Source organism: Nymphaea colorata, chromosome 7, assembly GCF_008831285.2.
Source record: "Nymphaea colorata isolate Beijing-Zhang1983 chromosome 7, ASM883128v2, whole genome shotgun sequence".
Classification (NCBI taxonomy): Eukaryota; Viridiplantae; Streptophyta; class Magnoliopsida; order Nymphaeales; family Nymphaeaceae; genus Nymphaea; species Nymphaea colorata.
The window spans coordinates 18951462-18970923 of record NC_045144.1 but is presented as its reverse complement, the minus strand read 5'-3'; the positions used below and the strand labels follow the sequence as shown (position 1 = coordinate 18970923).

The window sequence follows — 19462 nt, the reverse complement described above, 5'->3', positions numbered from 1 at the left end:
GGTAGACGTTAAATTTTCAGTGACTTAACGATTAATTAGTTTTCACGGTTTGTCATATGAATCTTTTTTTTATTATCCACAAGTAACTTTAGTTGTATCTTAAAAATATGAAAAGGTTATTTGTAATTCTAATTATTGCCAATTCTTTAGATGTCATTTTTGAATTTCTTGTGAGAAGAGTGAGTTGTTGGGAATGATAAATGCTTGGAATGAACCCTTGTTGGTTTTTAAAGGGTAGTTCGGCAGCAAGAGACACTTTGTGAGCACTTCATAATCTAAAAATTAAGGTAAATTTTTGAAACACAATAACTTTTGTTACATGAATCTACGTCAAATTTTGGGATAAATTCATGAAATACTTATTAAATATATCTCTACGGCCGAACAACCCGTATGGGGCATTTGGTTAATAGAACACCAACTCGATGTTTCATGAATATGACTTAAAATTGGTTTGAATCTACCCCAAATTTCAAGACAAGTTCATAGAACATTGTGTTAGCGTTCTATTAACCAAATGTCACCAGCATGTTAAAGCACATAAACACTTTCTGCACTCAGTTTGGGTAAGCGAGATGTTAATAACCCACCATTTGGAAAAGAGCCTCAAAACCTTACCTCGGCTCTGTCCATGTGTCCGCATCCCCTAAATATTTATAAAACTTTGGAGATTACTTTTGAAGTCACTTTAGTATTCTTTAAGACTTTAAGTAGGTTTGAGATTTTGTTTTAATTCGGTTATTACCTAGTTAGAATTTCATCTTATATTTTTTAAGTTTTTTTTAGAGGGGTGCTTGTAACCATTTGTGGTGTAAAGTGAATGTAAATACATGAATGCATAGGTTGGATATGAAGAAATAAATGGAAAGAGAATATATTTCTCAAGTGAGGAAAAATGAGAAGTTTCTCCATAGTTGGTTCATGCAAAAAAAAAAAAAAGATTTTGATGGTATTTATAGAGAGTTTTGGAGCAAAAATTCAAAATTTGAATTGATTAGGGAAAAGTTTTAGAGCCAAGATTCAAAATTTGAAATTTAAAATTTGAATTTAAGAGGGAAGAGTTTTGAAACCAAAATTTGAAATTTGAATTCAAGAGGAAATAGAGTTTTGGAATCAAAATTCAAAATTTGCAATTCAAAATTTGCAATTCAAAATTTGAATTCAAGGAAAAGAGTTTTGAAAATTTTGATTTGGATCTAAACTTGGATTTTGGATTTAATTTGGATCTGATAATTGGGTTTTATATTTGAATCTTGAGTCTACGGTTGGGGTTTGAATTTGAATTTTGTGTTTTAGTTTGGACAATGGTTTAGAAATTCATTTTGGATTAAATAATCGCAAATTTGTTTTGGGTCTAAAATAAAATATAGTCTTTTTTAAAAATTTTGGAGTGATAACAACATCTTACAAGTGTATTTATATGTGAAAACTGAATCAAATAATAAAAATCAGTTCACACTTGTGTAGAATAGTGATTTGGTTAAATCCATAGAATGTACACAACTATTCTTTTTTTACAAATAAATATCCATGAAAATATGTTTTGCTAAAAAAGAAAAGGCAGGGCTGCACAACCAGTCGAGCCAACTCAAGATCAACTCGAATTTAGCTCGTTCACAAATGAGTCGAGCTCAAGTTCAAATGCACACTCAAAATGTTAAATTAATCAAGGTGATGCCGGTATATAAAATGTCCATGCTCATACTCAAGCCTGAAAGTCTTTGCTTCCCACTTTCTGAAAATTTTGTTGCTCAAGGGAATCGATCCAGCAACCAACCTCCTACCAGCGGATTGCCCTATTAAATTATTTGTCATTTTATCAACAGCGACTCGAGAATAATACAGTCATCGGATATTATTTGGATCTAGTCATATACTAGAACAGTGACGAATCAGAAATTTTTTGTTATGGGGCACTAATATTTTAAATTTTAAGCTTTAAGAGGTGCCCATATATAAATAAATAAATAAAATAAAAACTAGGTAAATAAAGCAGTCTACACCAGCCCACACATGCCTCCGCCACCGCATGCAAATGAATAAGAGGTGCCCATATATAAATAAATAAAAAAAATAAAAACTAGGTAAATAAAGCAGTCTACACCAGCCCACACATGCCTCCGCCACCGCATGCAAATGAATCAGATACATACATCATACTAAAATCCGATTTGAAATCCAGTTAGGAGACCAAATCTTTTATAGTTGCATTCTAATCATGCACATTGCACAGTTACAAAGTTAGATTTGAAAAGCGGGTCCAATTAAAATTCAATTGCCAATTGGTCCATTTATTTTTAGAACTCGTAAAGGGTGTTTGGTTGTTGTCCATTAAATGTCATTAATGGGACTTTCAATTCTTAGCAGTCCAAATCCAGGAAGAACAAGGCAAACACGTCTAAAAAAATCATAACCAAAGTAAGTAAGTGTGTTCGTTAGTTTTCTTCCTTCTTTTGTTATGTTTCTGAAAAGTTGCTTGCATTGATAGATTATAAAGTCTTTTTTCAATAAAAATGCAGCTTATATCTTATTGCCAAATAAAATAAAATCAATTCATCATTTTCTTTCTAGATATAAATACAATCCTGATTAATTGGATCGCTCTTCTCAGTGCCTTATTTCTATCGAAAGTATAAATTTTAAAAATTGTTTTTTTAATCATAAAATTCAGTTTAGAAATCAGAAATGTAAGGTTTTTATTTTGTATTATTTAAGGTTTTTATTTTGTATTATTTCTTGTCCTTCGCATTTGTTCGTATAATTAAACTCAGAACAAAATCTTCGCTAAAACAAGTGAAAAGCAAAGTTCGAGGCTGGTTATATGGGTCGCCAAAATCCTAAACAAGCGGGAAAGACGGCGCGGCAAGGAATATAGAAACGACCGTCTCTCTAGCGGAGGGAGGAGCGTTTCCCTCCATCTCTCGCTCGCTCGCTCTGTGTGTGTGTCATGAAGCCAGAAGTCAAGGAGGAAACCACGGACGCCGGCGACGTGGGGACGGAGACGAGGTGGCCTGATAATGTGGGCGAGGACCTTTCTTTAATAGATCTTACCACCAGCAGCGACAGCGACGATGACGACGAGGATGACGGGCCTTTTCTCGACGCCAACGGATCTGGGCCCGATGAGTCCGGTCGCCGGAAGCGGCAGAAGACGGGCGCTTTGGACGTTGTCCTCCCCGCCGGGTTCTTGGATCCCCTGCCACCTCCGACCGTTTCATCTACCAAGGCTCTTTCCGTTGAGCAGAGTAAGGCGGTGGTTCCCGCGACGACGCCGCTATCGACGGTTGCTGCGCCAAGGTTGGTTCCCTCCAAGCAGTTCTGGAAGGCGGGCGATTATGAAGCGGATGAAGGGGTGAAGTCGGAGGGGCCTTCGGGTAAAGACGTCTGTTGATTTTTGTTTTTTTCTCTTTGAAGGGGGGTTTTACTTGTTTTCTGGCATTGGCTCAATTATGGGTTTGTCTTATCGTGTTTTTTGTTGTTCGTTCTCCATCGGATTTGGATATTTTCTTTTGAATAGAATGGTCCCTGAGCTGGATTTCAATTCTCCGTCATCGTGGAGATTGAATGGTATTTTATTTTCCCCACGGAAAAGACGGTTCAGGGAAGGTAGCTGATGTTGGAGTGATTGAGTTGCGTGTAGTTGTTGTTTCTTCCCTGGGAATGAAAAGGGCGCAGAATTTACAAATACTTGAATCTGTAGGTTGGACAGTCGTTGATTCATTTCATGCCTATTCATGCGAGTTAACAACGTGGGTTCGGTGGTTTTGCCATTGAGTAAGATGTGCTCTTGATGGTAGTTTAGGTTCGAGCAGTGTTCGGAATTGACTATCATGCGAGAACTTGAATGCAAACGCAATCGTATCAACATTTATTTTTTAAATTTGATTGTTTTTAAGCTCCATTGTTCAGGCATCTGTTAATCGTTGGTTATGTTGATTGTTCTTCGATTGGAGGCGGTCGGTGGTGGATATCACGCGAACTCTTCCTTTTGGCTTCCTTGATGCTCTTTGATGACGGGCCGGTTAATTAATATATGCACACACACACACACACACACACACACACACACACACACACACAAGCATAGCGGGAAAAATTTATACGTAAATGGTCCGTTATCATGGAGAATCGAGGGAGCTTGTGAATCGATCATATGAATTTCAAAAACATGTAGATCCCTGTCTCGTATAAAGCACCGGTATATGGTAACATGCTTAGAACGAACTATTCCCATTATGAATTCACATGGATTTGTTGGTGCACATCTATTTGTTTGAGATAGCTTGCCCATATGAAGCATGTATTTTATATTTCTCTACTCATAGTAATCGTTTTAGATGCTTCTCCTTTTGTCAATGTCACTAAAACTTGTGCAAGCAAAATTGCATTGGATGGTATAAAGCATGTTTGAGATTTATCTTATTGCTGAAACTTTTCTGTTGCCTTTGAGCCTATGTGACATGGGTACGTCTAATTTGCCCAGGTACCCGTGTGAGTACGTGGGTACGGCGACACGGGTATGTGGGTATCGCTGGGTATGACTGCATTTTAAAACACTTAAAATTATATTTTCAAACATAATTTTTTTTTCTAATTTTGATTTTTCCCTTCTTTTTATATTTCCCTTCTATTAAGATTCTATATTTTTCTCCCATTTTTCTTTAATTTTGAGAATTTTTGTGGATTATAAGACTATTAATGTTTTTTTTTCATTTTATCATTTTTGAGAATATAAAATTTGCCGTACCAACATACCCACAATTTTCAAAATTACCGTGTCTGAACCTGTACCAGTCGTACCCGAACCAGTATTGTACCCGCACCCATTTTGCATAGCTTTGAGCATGTACTAGTACTACTATTACATTGATGCCTGGGAGCATTTATACTACACTTCCACTTAACACCTATCATGATGACGATTGGCTTGTCTCACCGTGACCTTATCTTAGAATCTCAATACTTCTGTTGGTCCATCCCAGCAGGGATAGAGAACCCCGTCCATCTAAACCCAATTGATATTTTTGTAGTCTTCTTCTTCTTCTTGAAGCATTCTTAATGTTGCCTGCAGTATTCTGAGTTCTCGACATTCAAGTGGATCTTCTATTGTTTCTGTCTTTCTGAAGTCCAATGTTGATGCTTACTTCCCTTGGGATGTGTATATGAAACTTGGAAATCAGAAATCAAATATCCAATGTTCTTGTGATATTACCCCCCTCCGAGAATATTATGTCGCTAATATATATATATATATATATATATATATATATATATATATATATATATATATATTTGTTGAAAAATGACAGCACACCGAACAGATAATGAATATATGATTTTGCCATCTATAATAATGCTAATGTAAGATTTTTTTCTCCCTTAAGTATTTTTTAGGACTATTATTCTTTTGGGTACTTCCTTATTGGCATCCCTGTGATAGTGCAAGGTGTTCCCTTTTGCATATTATTGTTAACTTTTCACTTGACGATTATTTTCTGTAGTTGGCATGGATCATGTCAGGGTACACCCGAAGTTTTTACATTCAAATGCCACTAGTCACAAATGGGCTCTGGGAGGTGTGTCCCAACCTTTCACATTTTCTTTTGAAAGTTTGTACCTTGGAAAATTCTATTGTTTATTTGTTTTTATAGAAACTTTTCTCATCCTTATACTGCTTCCGCAGCTTTTGCTGAGCTTTTGGACAATTCTGTTGATGAGGTGATTAACCTGAAAATTTTATCATCTTCCTTCATGTGTTCCTCGTGCTGACATATGTTCTTGTTGTCTAGATATGCAATGGCGCTACATACGTTAAGATAGATGTGTTGATAAACCAGAAGGACAAAAGTAAAATGTTGCTGGTTGAAGGTGCATGCTTTTCTTATTTCTTATTTATTAAGATGTTGAACATTCTGGATCTAATTTCAGCCTGGTACCACTTGGGCCTCAATTATAGGTTGCCATCAATATTGAGGTAGCCAGACTGAATTTGGGACTGTTTCTACCACTTAGACCTCAATTATAGTTTCCATCATTATTGAAGTATTTTCACATTGTTTGGGTTGATTCAAGTTGATCTGGATTCTTTTTAGTTTTTACCTGTGGGATAGCCTGGGTTTACCTGCTGGATGTCTCAGGTATTCTCAGGACTGGTCCTGTTTTTGTAGAAAATTTCTCACGCGTTGTATTATTGTCTTTGTTTACATGCCCTGATCCTCTGTATTTGCCTTTCTCCTTGGACTTTCTGCATATCAGTGTACAAAGGCTATTTTTTGTGTATAATGAAACTTTGTCTCCACTGTTCTTAGTGTTTCAGGAAAAAAAAGGTCGAGTTTTATGTGCCCTTTGGACTATGACACTATCATACCACAATATATGTGTTTCTAAAATTGGCAAAATGGTCTGCTTTCTCTTCCAATAAGTAGAACGCAGGGCTCAGCTATGATGCTTAAGATATTGCCTCATCTCTGGAATAGGTTTGGACTTTGGATGAAAATATAGAATCACAAAGGTCCTGAAATTGATCCAAATTGCCGAACCAATTTGGGGGCAGAAAATGATACATATAGGTGCATGGCTGGTGACTTCTTACTTGAATATTTTTTAAACGAGATTTTGATGAAAATTCCTGTGATAACTGTGCATCAAATCAAATTTCAATTTTCAATAATCTTTCACATAATAATAAGTCTGAGTCGATCTCAGGGAATAGGTATACCAAGAAATGAAGAGATGTTTTTTCAGACACAATAAAATAAATTCTACTTTAACAAGAAAATCAAGTTGCCTGATTGAGCTGCCATTGAGTTTTACAGTAATTGACTCTTTTATTTTCCATTTCAGATGATGGTGGTGGCATGGACCCAGACAAAATCAGGCAATGCATGTCCCTTGGGTATTCAGCAAAGAGCAAATCAGCAAATACTATTGGTCAATGTGAGCTATTAACTTTGACTTATAAGTCATGCTTTGCATATCTATCAGCTGTGGAATGCTCTTGTGCAACATTTCTGGTCATATTTTGCATTTTATTTGATGTTTAGTGAGCAAGTACCCAGTGATTGACAACTTACTCCAATAATTAAATCCAATTGAAAAGCTATTTTTTCCTCTTATGGCCTATCTCATGCATCTCTTCAAGGAAGATGCTTTCAATCTTAGCACTGCAGGTTTTCAGTTGACTTTGCATGTTTTTCCTCTTCATTTTTTTTTAATCTCCCATCTCTTTAGTTTTACATTGAGTTACGTTCTTCTGTTTGAAAACTGAAGTTTGTTTGTTGTTCATCGGTCTTATGCTTGCAACTCTTAGATGGAAATGGTTTCAAAACAAGCACTATGAGACTTGGAGCTGATGTAATTGTTTTCTCTCGTTATCCTGGGAGAGATGGAAAGAGGTAAGGTTTCAAAAGTATGCAATATAAGCTTATGTTGTAGAATATTTGTACATCACAATTTGGTTTTGTTTATAATGATAATGTGTACATTTCAATTTTGGATGTTATTATTATATTTGTTCGAAGAGAAATTGAAATTTTCCAGCTGCTGTATGTGGCCAGATGGATTTTTTAAAAATATCCACCGCTAAAAACCATTGTAATAGGTGTGTGGAGCCTTTAAAAAAACCATGACCAAACAAAAATGAGTGCACCTATTATGATGTTTTTTATCTAAGGATTTTTTGGAAACATCCATCCGTCCACATATGGCAGCCGGCTGATTTTAATATTTCTTTGGTCCATTATTGCTTCCTTTCTTTACAATTCTGTCAAACAGATTAGGAGCAACAAAGAAATGGCAGTGGCGCAACAGCCTACATATCTTCACATATGTGGTAGACAATTGGATGGATACCCATTTTTTCCCTATTCATTGAGTCAAAGCCATGTTGCATGGCAGCAAGTGCAAACATGGCCAAGAAGTAATTTTCAGAAAGTTTTCGTGAAGGAATGCATTTGTGTGTGTGCTCGCATGCGTGCGTGTGTGAACAATTGTCAACAGAGGGAAAGTACACTCATAATTCACAAAAAATGTTAATTCGCTTTTAACAATTATTTATCTATAAAAGTAGCATAATCAACACATTGAATATTTGAATTCGATCAGGAAACCCATTATTCACCTCACCAGTACAAACACATTTAGATACAACAAGGTGAAAAATTCAAACTTGACCAAACTTGGCTAAGTGCAAATCTGGAGCAAAACTGTAATGCCTGCATTGGCCACATCCAACACTTGTTTGACTGCATTTAATCTGTTTCCAGAGCCGCAACTGTGTCCAGTAGTGTCAACATGGATGCAAGACCCACATCCAACTTTCAGACGGCATAGAGTCTGCATCCAGACTGTTCAGTTTAAGGATTTTTCCATTTGCTTAGTGTTGGGTCTCCGTCTCTCCTATGCTAACAGATGGGAACTGCTTGTTAACATGAATGCATCTCCCACATTTGTTGATGGATGACCTTAGTTATGGCTTTGTTGAGGATCAGGCATGGTACCCTGAAGACCATTTTTGTTGCTAATATCATTGTCTTGGTCCTTCTGCTTAGCAATGTTATGGCTTCTCCAGTTTGTTTATCAGTTATTTGAATATGTTGATTTGCACTTTAGGTTGCACTGACAAGTGACAATCTTGTACACTATATGGATCTGTTGCTTCTTGATACTTTTGTTTTGGAGGTGCAACCTGAAAATTTATGCTTTTGGAAGGTGAGTGGGCCCCGTTTTTTAAAAATTGAGGGAGAGAGTAATCAGCATTTTTTATCTTAATTAAGGGTGGCCCAGGCCCACCCCCTGCATTTTTTATCCATATCATGAGTGGTTTTTGCCTGACTGTGAATAAGCTGACAAAATTTTTTTTATAATAAATATTCTGCTTTGATGCACTTATTTTAAATTCTTTTTGGTATTTTAGTCCAACACAGAGCATTGGATTACTTTCCTACACATTCTTGCGGAGCACTGGGAAGGAGGATATAGTAGTTCCTATGGTATGATATGACTTACTCTTTGTCATCTGTATATTGTACTGATACTAAAAGGATGACTTGAGTGCTGTCTGTTTAAAGAACTCTGATAAAAATAGCGACTTATTTTATAGTGATAATGTGCATGCATACAATTCCAGTGATAGGAGACATGACATTCCAACTGTTATTAGGAGAACCCTTAAAGGCTTAAACTAATATTTGCAAGGCTTTAACCTTGGATAAATTTCCACCTTAGATATTCATTATTCCAAATTGAGTGGAATCCTATTGTTTGTGGTGCACCTGATGGTATTTGTTGTTTCTTTTCTACTTGTGTGTTTGTTTAGAGGTACGTTTATCCAAATACTCGTAATATTTGCTGTCACTTGTAGCTCATTTTTGCAATTTGGGAAGGGATATTTTTCTGGAACATTATTTCTATAAATATTATTTTGCTCTGGCATATGTTTTGCACGTGCTCGTAGCAGCACTGTTCCGCATGATCAAGTTGTTTCGTAAATTTTCCATTCTTCCCTTTTACTAACACATTTTAACTGATGAAGGCTGACTATGAGAAAACGCACCAAAAATGGGAACCTGTAACTCGTTCCTCCCTGTCTGATTGGACCAGAACTCTGGAGACTATCATACAGTGGTCCCCATATACAAGTGAATCAGATCTTCTGCAACAGGTAATGCTAATTTGCTTGCATCTTGCTGATTAGTAATCTGCCCTTGCTTTTACTATGAATTTTAGGCCAAAATTTTGTGCGCTGCTTATTACCCATGCCATGGTTCTTGCCCGTTTCAAATTGGAAAAGGGCAGGGAATCTTTGTTAAGCTTGAACTTCTGCTTTTCCCTTACATGGACAAGTAGCTTCATGGTATCATGATCAATGTCACATTTGTACCCAATAGGAGTTATCCTGAGTGTGCATATATTAACAGCAAGAATTTTCACTTCAAGCTGCCTGGAAATAGTATATTACAAGTTAGGGAGCTTGCTTATGATCATTAATATTGCTTATGATCATTAATATAAGTATGAAGTTCTAATTGGCTTCAATAAAGGTCCGTGTATACATTTATTCCTCTGAGGAGGCCATTTGTATGGCATGAAAAAAATATAGCTTTGAACTAATGGTGCTCATTCCCCAGGCCATCTCTGAGTAACTGGCAAATGCAACCATTTTTCCAGGGAGATGGCTGTTACCCGTCAGACTCTGGAATGTGATGGAATGAGGGACAGACTTTGCTTCCACGGAAGAGGGCTTCATTCTCTCTTCTGCAGTGGGACGAGAGCTTGGAGCCAAAAGAAATGCGAGTTTTAACTTGGACAAATTTTTTTGCCAAGTGCTTGTTTGATAAGCAGGAAACTTTTGTCAGAAGTGGTGGTCCTATGCAAAATTCCATAAATTTTGAAACAAGGCAAAACCTTTTACTATTTTTAACCAAAACTTCATCCCTCATTTACGATGGATATAGTTTCCCAGAAGTTTCTCATGGGTTTGTGTTGGGCCTGGAGAGGGCTCTGTAACGAGGCATTGAGATGGTTATTGCTGTTTTTCCAAGATCCGTTTCTATAAACTATTTCTGCACGTCATATCAAATATAAATCTATTAGTGATCCATTGAGTTGCTCAACTCACTTTGAATACAGGCATAATGTACATGGAACACACTGCACGTTCTAACTATTAGATTTTATTATTTCTTTGTTGGTACGTATCTCAAGTAAAATTAAACAATTCTATTTTTGAATTATTTCGAACAATTAATCACTGTTCATGGTTGAAAATGACCCATAGTGTGGAAGTAGGTTTATGAGAAATATAATTCTATTATTTGTGATTGGCCCTTACTCTTGCAAAAGTTTTTTCCTGGAAAAACCTTTGCCTTAAACCAAAAAGTTCTTGGTAAAGATAAGTGCTTAGTTGTTTATTTCTTTAAAGTGGCTGCTTGTAATTTATGGAGTTTGTCAAAAATGTAAATGTTCTTACTCTTTGTTACAGTTTAGTAGTTTGAAAGAACATGGGACCCGCATTATCATATACAACTTGTGGGAGGATGACCAAGGAGAACTGGAACTTGATTTTGATACAGATCGCTATGTAAGTGGTTCATTAATTGCTAGCATTATTTAACGTCTGTAGTGTCTGAATGTTCCAACGGTTTAAGGTGCATTTAGATTCTCCCCTCTTGAGAAAAAAGTTTCTATAAAATGCATGGCATTCTAGTACGTCCACTGGTAGGTATTCCCAGCTTTAGTACAGTAACTCAGTAAGTTATGTTTTACCCGTAAATCTGTCATGTCTTATGTTAACTTGGCAGGACATCCAATTAAGAGGTGTGAACCGTGATGAGAAGAGGATACAGATGTCGAAACAGTATCCCAATTCTAGGCACTTCCTCACCTATCAGCATTCCTTGAGAGTAAATTTTCTTATCTTATCAGCCATCTTGTTATTTTTGAGAAAAGTGACCTATGTTTTTGTTCTTATCTTCTCCTTTCTCTCTATGAAAAGATGTTTTTGTCTTTCTCACCCACTTGATTGATTCCTAGTTAAACTATTGCAGAGTTATACATCAATTATTTACCTTAGGCTTCCAGCTCGCTTCAGGCTGACACTGCGTGGAAAAGATGTTGCACACCACAGCTTAGTGAAGGACATGATGCTAAAGCAAGAGATTACTTACAAGCCGCAGTCAGAAGGAATTCCAAAAGATGCCAATGTAACATCCTTCTCCCTCTAGATGTACAATTTATTAATATTTATCTAAACAAGTTAGTTCATCCTGTCTCTGTCTCAAGAATAAGTTTCAGATGAAAGTGTAACATGTTTGAGTCTATTTGTTTGGCAAGTAGAATAATGTTTTAACATTTTTTGTCAGTATTGTTCTAAGTTTTTGTATATTGACAAAATAATTGCAAGAAAAAAGCAATTGGCTACATGAAATACCTTTTTCTGTGAACAATAACCAATGTGTCTAGAGACCTAGTGAAACAAAGATTACTCTAATGATTGATGTCTTTACATGGCTTTTTTTCTCCACCCTTTTCTTGATTTCAGATGGTTGCTGTAGTCACCATTGGGTTCGTGAAGGATGCAAAGGATCATATCGACATTCAAGGATTTAATGTATATCACAAGAATCGTCTGATCAAAGTGAGTTCTGTAGCTAACTTTTGAGTTTCATTCTTTTATATGAGGTTACCCACCTGTTCTGCAAAACCTGTTGTTTTCTTCAACATGTTTAATTTTCTCAAATGCTCGTTTCCCTATGGGCATTCATGTCCATTTTGGTCCCTTAAATCATGTTCTAAACATCATCGTCATCATAAGTGAATAACATTAGTCATGTTCTAGGGCACACCGCAGAATGCCTGGTAGGCACCCTAAACGGGACCATTTATTGTAGTTGGAGACTACCTCCCTCTCTTTACGCCATGGCAGACCAGATTAGCCTGCATTGAAAGGGACAGATTTCTGAAATATGTAATGGTATTAAGCAGTCATTTGGTCTAGAATCATGACAGTTAGCCTGCCTACTATGTTTATGTAGAACTATTTTAAATAAATGGATACTCTCCCTAGAATCATGACAGTGAATATTGGCTGTTGATGTAGGTGTTACTTCTGAATTACATAGATGAATTTCTTTTTTCCACTTTGTTTGAACTAAAGCACTGAATGACATAATTGTTGTAGAGAGATGATTCTGCTGGGAAAAAAAGAAAATTACAGGAGAAAGAAAATTCATATCAAATTACAAAGCATAGCAAATTCATATGAAATCCATCAACTAGATCATATGTGCACTTTTAGTTTCAAGAATCTAAAAGAAGTCAGCTCTCTAACATGCCCTTGACTAGATAAATTGGCACGCGTTTTCATTCTAACATAAGTTCTTCATGCTTATATTGGCACATTTATGACAATGGACACAAAGTACGACTAGTCAAACGTGGAAGCAACATCATATTACATTTGTTGGTTTTCCAACCCAAACAGTTCATCTAGTATGGATCAGACATAGGAAAAGAACGATGGAAGCAAGTTTGAACAGGAAGGAAGGATAAGGTCACTGGAGAAAAGGGAACATGGAGAACTAGGGAATGATCTAGCCAAGGAGGGACAAAGAAAGGTTTTGGTTTTTCTTAAGATATTTTTCAAAGATCTAGTGTTAATTTGTTAATACTTACTGAAGGAAGTTTCAAGTTGCATAGGATTCTAACTTTCTAAGTCAGGTTTAGGAAATAAGTTCAATTATTGCTTCGAGATTCATTTCATCTATTGCCTGTATTTATGTTTCTGTTATAATTTGCTGTTTAATTTTCATATTATTTTTATTTGTTGATAAACACTAATGAAAAAAATATCTCTTCTTCTTTTCAGCCATTTTGGAGGGTCTGGAATGCTGCTGGAAGTAATGGACGTGGAGTCATAGGTAATGTCACAAAGATAATAGTTAGCTTTCTCTGTCACTGAGATGAGCTCCATGCATTAATCAGTTCTTTTGATAGACAAATATCTTCACTATTTTGAAAATATTTTCACATATCGCTGTTTTGAAGCTACAGGTCAGTCAAAGGCCATAGGAGAACTGGTTAGTCCAAGTTAGGGGGTGGGGGGTTGAGGGAAGAGAGAGGTACCTCAGAGACTAGGAGATATATATATATATATATATATATATATATATATATATATATATATATATATTCAATCATGCATCATTTTTACCTTGCTTATGTCTTTTGCTTCTCAAGCATTATTAGTTTTTCGTAACAAATTCAACTATAGGGATGGATGTGAAATGTCCAATAGAAAGGCTAGAAACAAAGGCCACGAAAAAAGTTAGAATATCATGATATTTTGAAAATATTATAAACATGAAAGTATTGTGGAAGCATTGTGATATTTTTTTGAGTTTTTTCAAAAGAATCATTTTCTACATTTTCTGCATTTTAATAATTTTAATGTTTTTATCGATGCTTTTCTAAAAAAATTTGTACTCATAATTTCATAGTCTTTTCTATTATTTTTATGGTTTTTAAATTTTTTAAATTCTCATGTTTTTACCGAGAAAACAACTCTGCCATATTATACCAGAGAATTATCTCGCCATTTAATACCCAAAAAAGATATTTGTGACAATGATCTATGTATGATATGACCAGAAAATTTAGTAGTGGATAAATGACTAGTTGGGAACTTGGGACTACTCGACAAGGTGGACCTGTCCATTAACCATGAACCAGCCGTTCAGGACCATTCTGATTCAAGTAAGAAAGTTTACCTATTTCAAGGCCTTTGGTATGGCAAAGCTTCTGTTTATGCTAAAACTTTTGCATTGTTTGATTGATAATTTCACAATGTTTGATTGGCAGTTAGGGAAAGGGACGAGTGTTTTTCCATGTTTGATTGTTCCAAGGAAATAAAAGAAACAAATGAATCAGATCCTATGCCCATGATGGGTTTAGACAAATTTTCCCTCCTTCAGGAGAGACAAGAAATTGCCTAAAACTGGTAGAAAGAGAGGTCATAAAAATTTCATCGATGTTTTTCCAGTTAAAATGATTGAGGATCCACCACTTTCAAAATGTTTTTGCCAATTCAAGAAGATTTTTGTTGCTGTTAAAATAGGACCTGGTGGTCATGACTAGACAGCTTCTCATAGTTTGCCTGACTAGTCACCTAGGTTGACCATATAATTTCTAACCATTTTGTGTTCTCTATATTTTTCAATTTTTTTAGTTTATGATATTTCCTTAATATCTTCCCGAGAAAAACCAAGCCTTGGGAAAGAAAATATTTCAAGAAAATCTTTGCTGAGATTGGTATTGGTGGCTGCTTTTTCTGGTGCAGGTGTTCTGGAAGCTAACTTTGTTGAGCCAGCTCATGATAAGCAAGGTTTTGAACGCACAACTGTTCTTTCCAGGCTTGAGGCACGTCTTGTTCAGATGCAGAAAACATATTGGTTGGCCTACTATCTCAAACACTTAATGGTCGCACCCTGTATTTAGAACTGCTTATCTTGATTGTTAGTTGTTTTGTGTATCTCTCAGGTCAGCCAACTGCCATAAGGTAGGATATGCTCCTAAGCATAAAAAGAAATCCACGAAAGTATCTTCTTCAGGTATTGGCACATCTTTTAGTATTATTCGAGCTTAGTACATTTGATGTGCTGGTCTTGACAAGTAACATCGAAATTGAACCATACTATTAAGGTCAGAGAAAATAATGGACTACTTCAGATAGTTTATCCTGCTTGCAGACCAAGAACCTAATAAACAATTTATAAGGTTTGGATGAATTCTATTTTACCAAGTGTGATTTCTGCAGATAACTCATCACCTGAGCCACCTTCATCAAAGCAAAGGAAAAAGGCTCTTGCCTCTTTTGTCGGTAGATCACATGGTCAATCGCAACTTCTTGGTTCTAGAAAATCCAACTCCAAGTCAAATGTTGATCAGACCAAGATCAGGCATCTTTCTTACTTACCATCATCAGAGGCTTTAGATATTGAAATACCAAGCCGACCCACACCAAATGAACTGGGTAGTGGAAACTCACAATCTTCACCGCCAGCTTCTCGAAACAAGGGATCCCTTTGCAAGAAATCTGCATCTGCATTTATGGACAAGAAGTCCAAAAGGTTACCTGGTGCTCATGAAGATAGAGACCATCCACAGTCTGTTGATGATGATGATTGCTGTGAGACATCATCTAGCCCTATAGAGAGGCGGAAGGTCAATCATATGCATGCTTCTAGTCGATCCAAAGATAGCTCCCATGATGCTCAGATGGATAAAGGTGGTGAAAATGGGAGAAATGATGGCTCTACTGAGGAGGGTGCTTGGAAGGTATTGCACAATATGCTTTCCGTGGTTTTTTTCTTTAGCTTGTGGTTAACGGATATATTCTTGATGTAAATCTGGTTTGACTTTAAACTAAGGTGCCTCCTCTGGATCTGTTTTGATGTCACAGTTTTAATCATTTTGACTAAATACCTTACCAGTTTCATCTCCAAAAATTTGGGCATGCAGAACAGAATCCTGCTATTGCTTTAAAACGCAAATTCAACATGACTGATTGATAGGAGTTTATTTGATTCCTATCTGCATAAATATCTTCCTGCATGGCTGAGGAATCTAGAAACCACAATTTGTGAAGCACCTCTTTCAAATGAAAAGCTAATTTTTTCTTTTTTCAGTTAATGACTTTTCATCATCACAGCATTTTCCTGAGACTGAGCCTATGAGCTTTGAATGTGCCAACACTTGCAGAAATGTGGTTACATGGCAGATGAACTTACTTTAGAATCTTATATATTTTATGTAGCAATAACTTACGAAAGTACTGTATCATCAGATTCATCAGGTCTTTCACTTGGTAGGTCTGGACTTGAGTACGGTTTGGCACATTGAACTGAGATTCAATTGACTTTGCACCTTGTAAATTATGCTGTTGACTGGGATTGACACTCTGTTATTCTATTGCTTTTTCTAGTGTACCATGGGCTCATCAAAATGCCAACCTACCCATGTCAAAGAAGATTCTTTCAGCTTTGCTGATTTTTGGGTGCTTCTAGATTCTTCTACTATGTTTCAGAAAATACTTTTTTACCTTTTCCATTTTTCTTAGAAGCTTGAAGAAGGCTGTAAAAAGAGAAAACAAGGAATGATGAGTGTAGCTTTTGAAAGTTATCATCGATGGAGAATGAAACTTGTAATGTTAATGCATATAGATGAGATTAAGACTTGATCATGATAGCTCAGTGTTATGTTCCAGAATCATTGTTTCCTGCAATTTCATTGCATTTTACTGAAATTTTTCATTTTTGTGTGTGTATTGTGGGGAATTTTTTTTTTTTTGGGGAGAGGTGGGGGGGGAGAGATGGGGGGTGTAGCTATTGAAGAAAGATTTTATGAAAGAGGTGCAAACATTTGATGACTTACACATTGTTTACGCTTCCATATATTATTGGAGGCATAATGATTTCCTGTCATGATCAGTTTTAAGGGGAAGAGGAGTCATGCTGTGTAGGTTTATCCGTTTGTGGCCTTTATTTTGTATATGCTTATCAAATGACTGATCGGCAATCTCTCTTTAACCATTTTTGGAGATTGACAAGTTGTTCTGTCTAGTTGTTTGTTTTTTAAGTCATGTCCTGCGGAACTTTATTAGTCATGCCATGACATGGGTATTAGAATTTAATATGTCTATGCTGATCCTTTTTTGGTTATCTCTATTTATAGGCAGCTAAGCAGCAATCTGCTCCTCTGCTGCAAATTCACAGTGCAAATCATGAAAATGGAAAAAGTCTTTCTAGTAGTAGAAGGGAGGGTGAAAATCATGTGGCGGAAGACAGGTTCTATTCAAGTGGACTATTTGTTCTGTTGTCTACCAAGTTACATGGTTACTTGTGTTAGTTTTTTACTGTTTGATCTGGTTTTTAGGTTAAAAAAGTTGGAGGAAAAGCTGATGCTAGTTTGTGAAGAATTGCAGTCTGAAAAAGACAAGAACCAGTCACTGGGAGCCCAAGTGAGATTCTTATCGAACTCTTATCCACACATAATTTTGTTCTGCTAATGCTTTCACAATGTGATTTTACATGATTGGAGCAATAATGAGAGAGTTGATTTTTTTGTTCCATTAGTATTCATATTGAACAAATGTTTTTGGTGGATTTTTTCATTTCTCCTGTTAGTATTTGTTCTTAAGCTGTGGTATACGTGGTATTTTCCCTTGTTTGACTAGCATGACCACGACATCCAGTTTGAGTTTTTTTTCTAATAATTATTGTGGATTTTACATCAGGTAGTTGACCGTGTTTTATTAACTAATCGGTGTTCAACTTTAAACTGTCAAAATACTGGTCGAGCACATGATTGGTCAGAGTGGCAATTGATCAGGTGTCAGAATTATGGCCACTGATTGATGAATTAATATAATGAGATGGATGGACCTCTTTACATTTTCTCAGATTTTCCCATCAACTTTGTTACTGAATGTGTCTTCCCATGAAATGGGCTGGCTTCACTATTTATGCTTCATTCACCCGTTGACAATGTGCCTTTAATGAGAGCGTAGCCTCTTGACTGGGAATTTAGACAAATGGACCTTATATGCCACCTCATAACTAGCTACGGCTTCCTTTCCAATGTTAGCCATTTTTTGCATGTTCAAATGAAATATAAGTTAAAGCACCATCTAGCATGTTTCTAATCCTTTCAAGCACTAATGAAAATTAACACGTGGCAGCAAGTTAGCCATTCTGGAGGATGACGAAGTGCTTAATTAGTAGGCAAAGCCAAGACAGGAAGAACATGACTTCGGCGTACTCTAGAAGTTAAGATTTTGTCTGAAAAGAGAAGTCTGAGTGTAATAAAGTTCTCTGGCATTATTGGCCACCTTCTTGCGTCTTAACCCTCTTGCTATCTGCACGAACTTGAGCGTTTGTGAGAGAGAGTCAGTTTTGTATGCTTGACTCTTTTTTTGTTGATCCCTTACCTACAGCTGGAAGAATACAAAAGGAAGTTAGAGGCAGCAAGCAAAGAGCAGGAATCCTTGATTGACATATTTGCAGAGGAGCGGAATCGCCGTGACAGAGAAGAGGAGACTCTAAGGAAGAAATTGAAGGTGAGGAGCAACCCCATATTGAACTGTTTGCCTAATGCCATGGACAGAATATTAGTCACCATTTGCTTTACATTTGCTTGTACCACCATTCACAGGACGCTTACACCACCGTTCAAGAATTGCTACAGAAACAACAACTTTGCGTAAAACCAGAGCGTTAGCTCTATTTTTTGCCGCCTCAGACTTGAAGATCTGTTGGATTGCGAGGTGCCATTTCTGAGTCATTACATCCTCCTCACACCAGCCAACTTTCTTCACAAGCTTTAATTTACACAACGGGTGAATACTATACAAAAGAACATTTGAAAGTGTTCTGTTCCCAAGATTATCACGTGAAGATAGGTTATCTTGGTCATATGTAATCCTGTATGTACAGTGCAATTTTTGTACGAGATCTCATTGAAGAGTTGTACATGGTCAGGTTGTGTATCTAACCAGACTGTCGGTTTTATTCCACAGGAGTCAAAACACTTTTGAAACGCTTGTCTACTTTTTCTTCAATATCTACATCTAAGAGTTATGTGGTTCGGGTGATAACGGAAATAACCATCTCCCAGTTTCTCTTTACCCTTCTTTTGGACCTCTGATGAGTATTAAAAGCACTATGATTGTTTAATCCTTCTTCAATATTAATAGTTCTGGTGCTGTATTGGGATGAAAAATAACAATCTTTTTTTTTGTCCTCCTTTTGGACCTTGGTAACTATCAAAATAACCGCCATTCAAATTGTGGCCGCTTCTGTTTCAACAAAATAAAGTGGAATTCATGCACATAACAATGACACGCTTCTTACAAAAGGGTGAGAAGGACGAGTTTTATCCTAAAAGAAGGCAAGCAATGAGCATGAAA

General features: G+C 36.4%; 1 protein-coding gene across 1 annotated transcript; it reads left to right on the top strand.

Moving 5' to 3' along the window:
- Positions 1-2836: 2836 nt before the first annotated feature.
- On the top strand, positions 2837-19067 carry LOC116257802 (protein MICRORCHIDIA 7-like). The gene is made up of 20 exons (XM_031634789.2): positions 2837-3374; positions 5502-5576; positions 5684-5718; positions 5790-5868; positions 6844-6936; positions 7310-7394; positions 8915-8990; positions 9533-9661; positions 10982-11080; positions 11301-11402; positions 11547-11702; positions 12041-12136; positions 13367-13418; positions 14837-14948; positions 15037-15107; positions 15314-15834; positions 17230-17342; positions 17431-17515; positions 18491-18613; positions 18709-19067. The coding sequence occupies exons 1-20, from the start codon at positions 2948-2950 to the stop codon at positions 18772-18774; spliced, it is 2595 nt and encodes an 864-aa protein (XP_031490649.1). The 5' UTR covers positions 2837-2947; the 3' UTR covers positions 18775-19067.
- Positions 19068-19462: the final 395 nt, after the last annotated feature.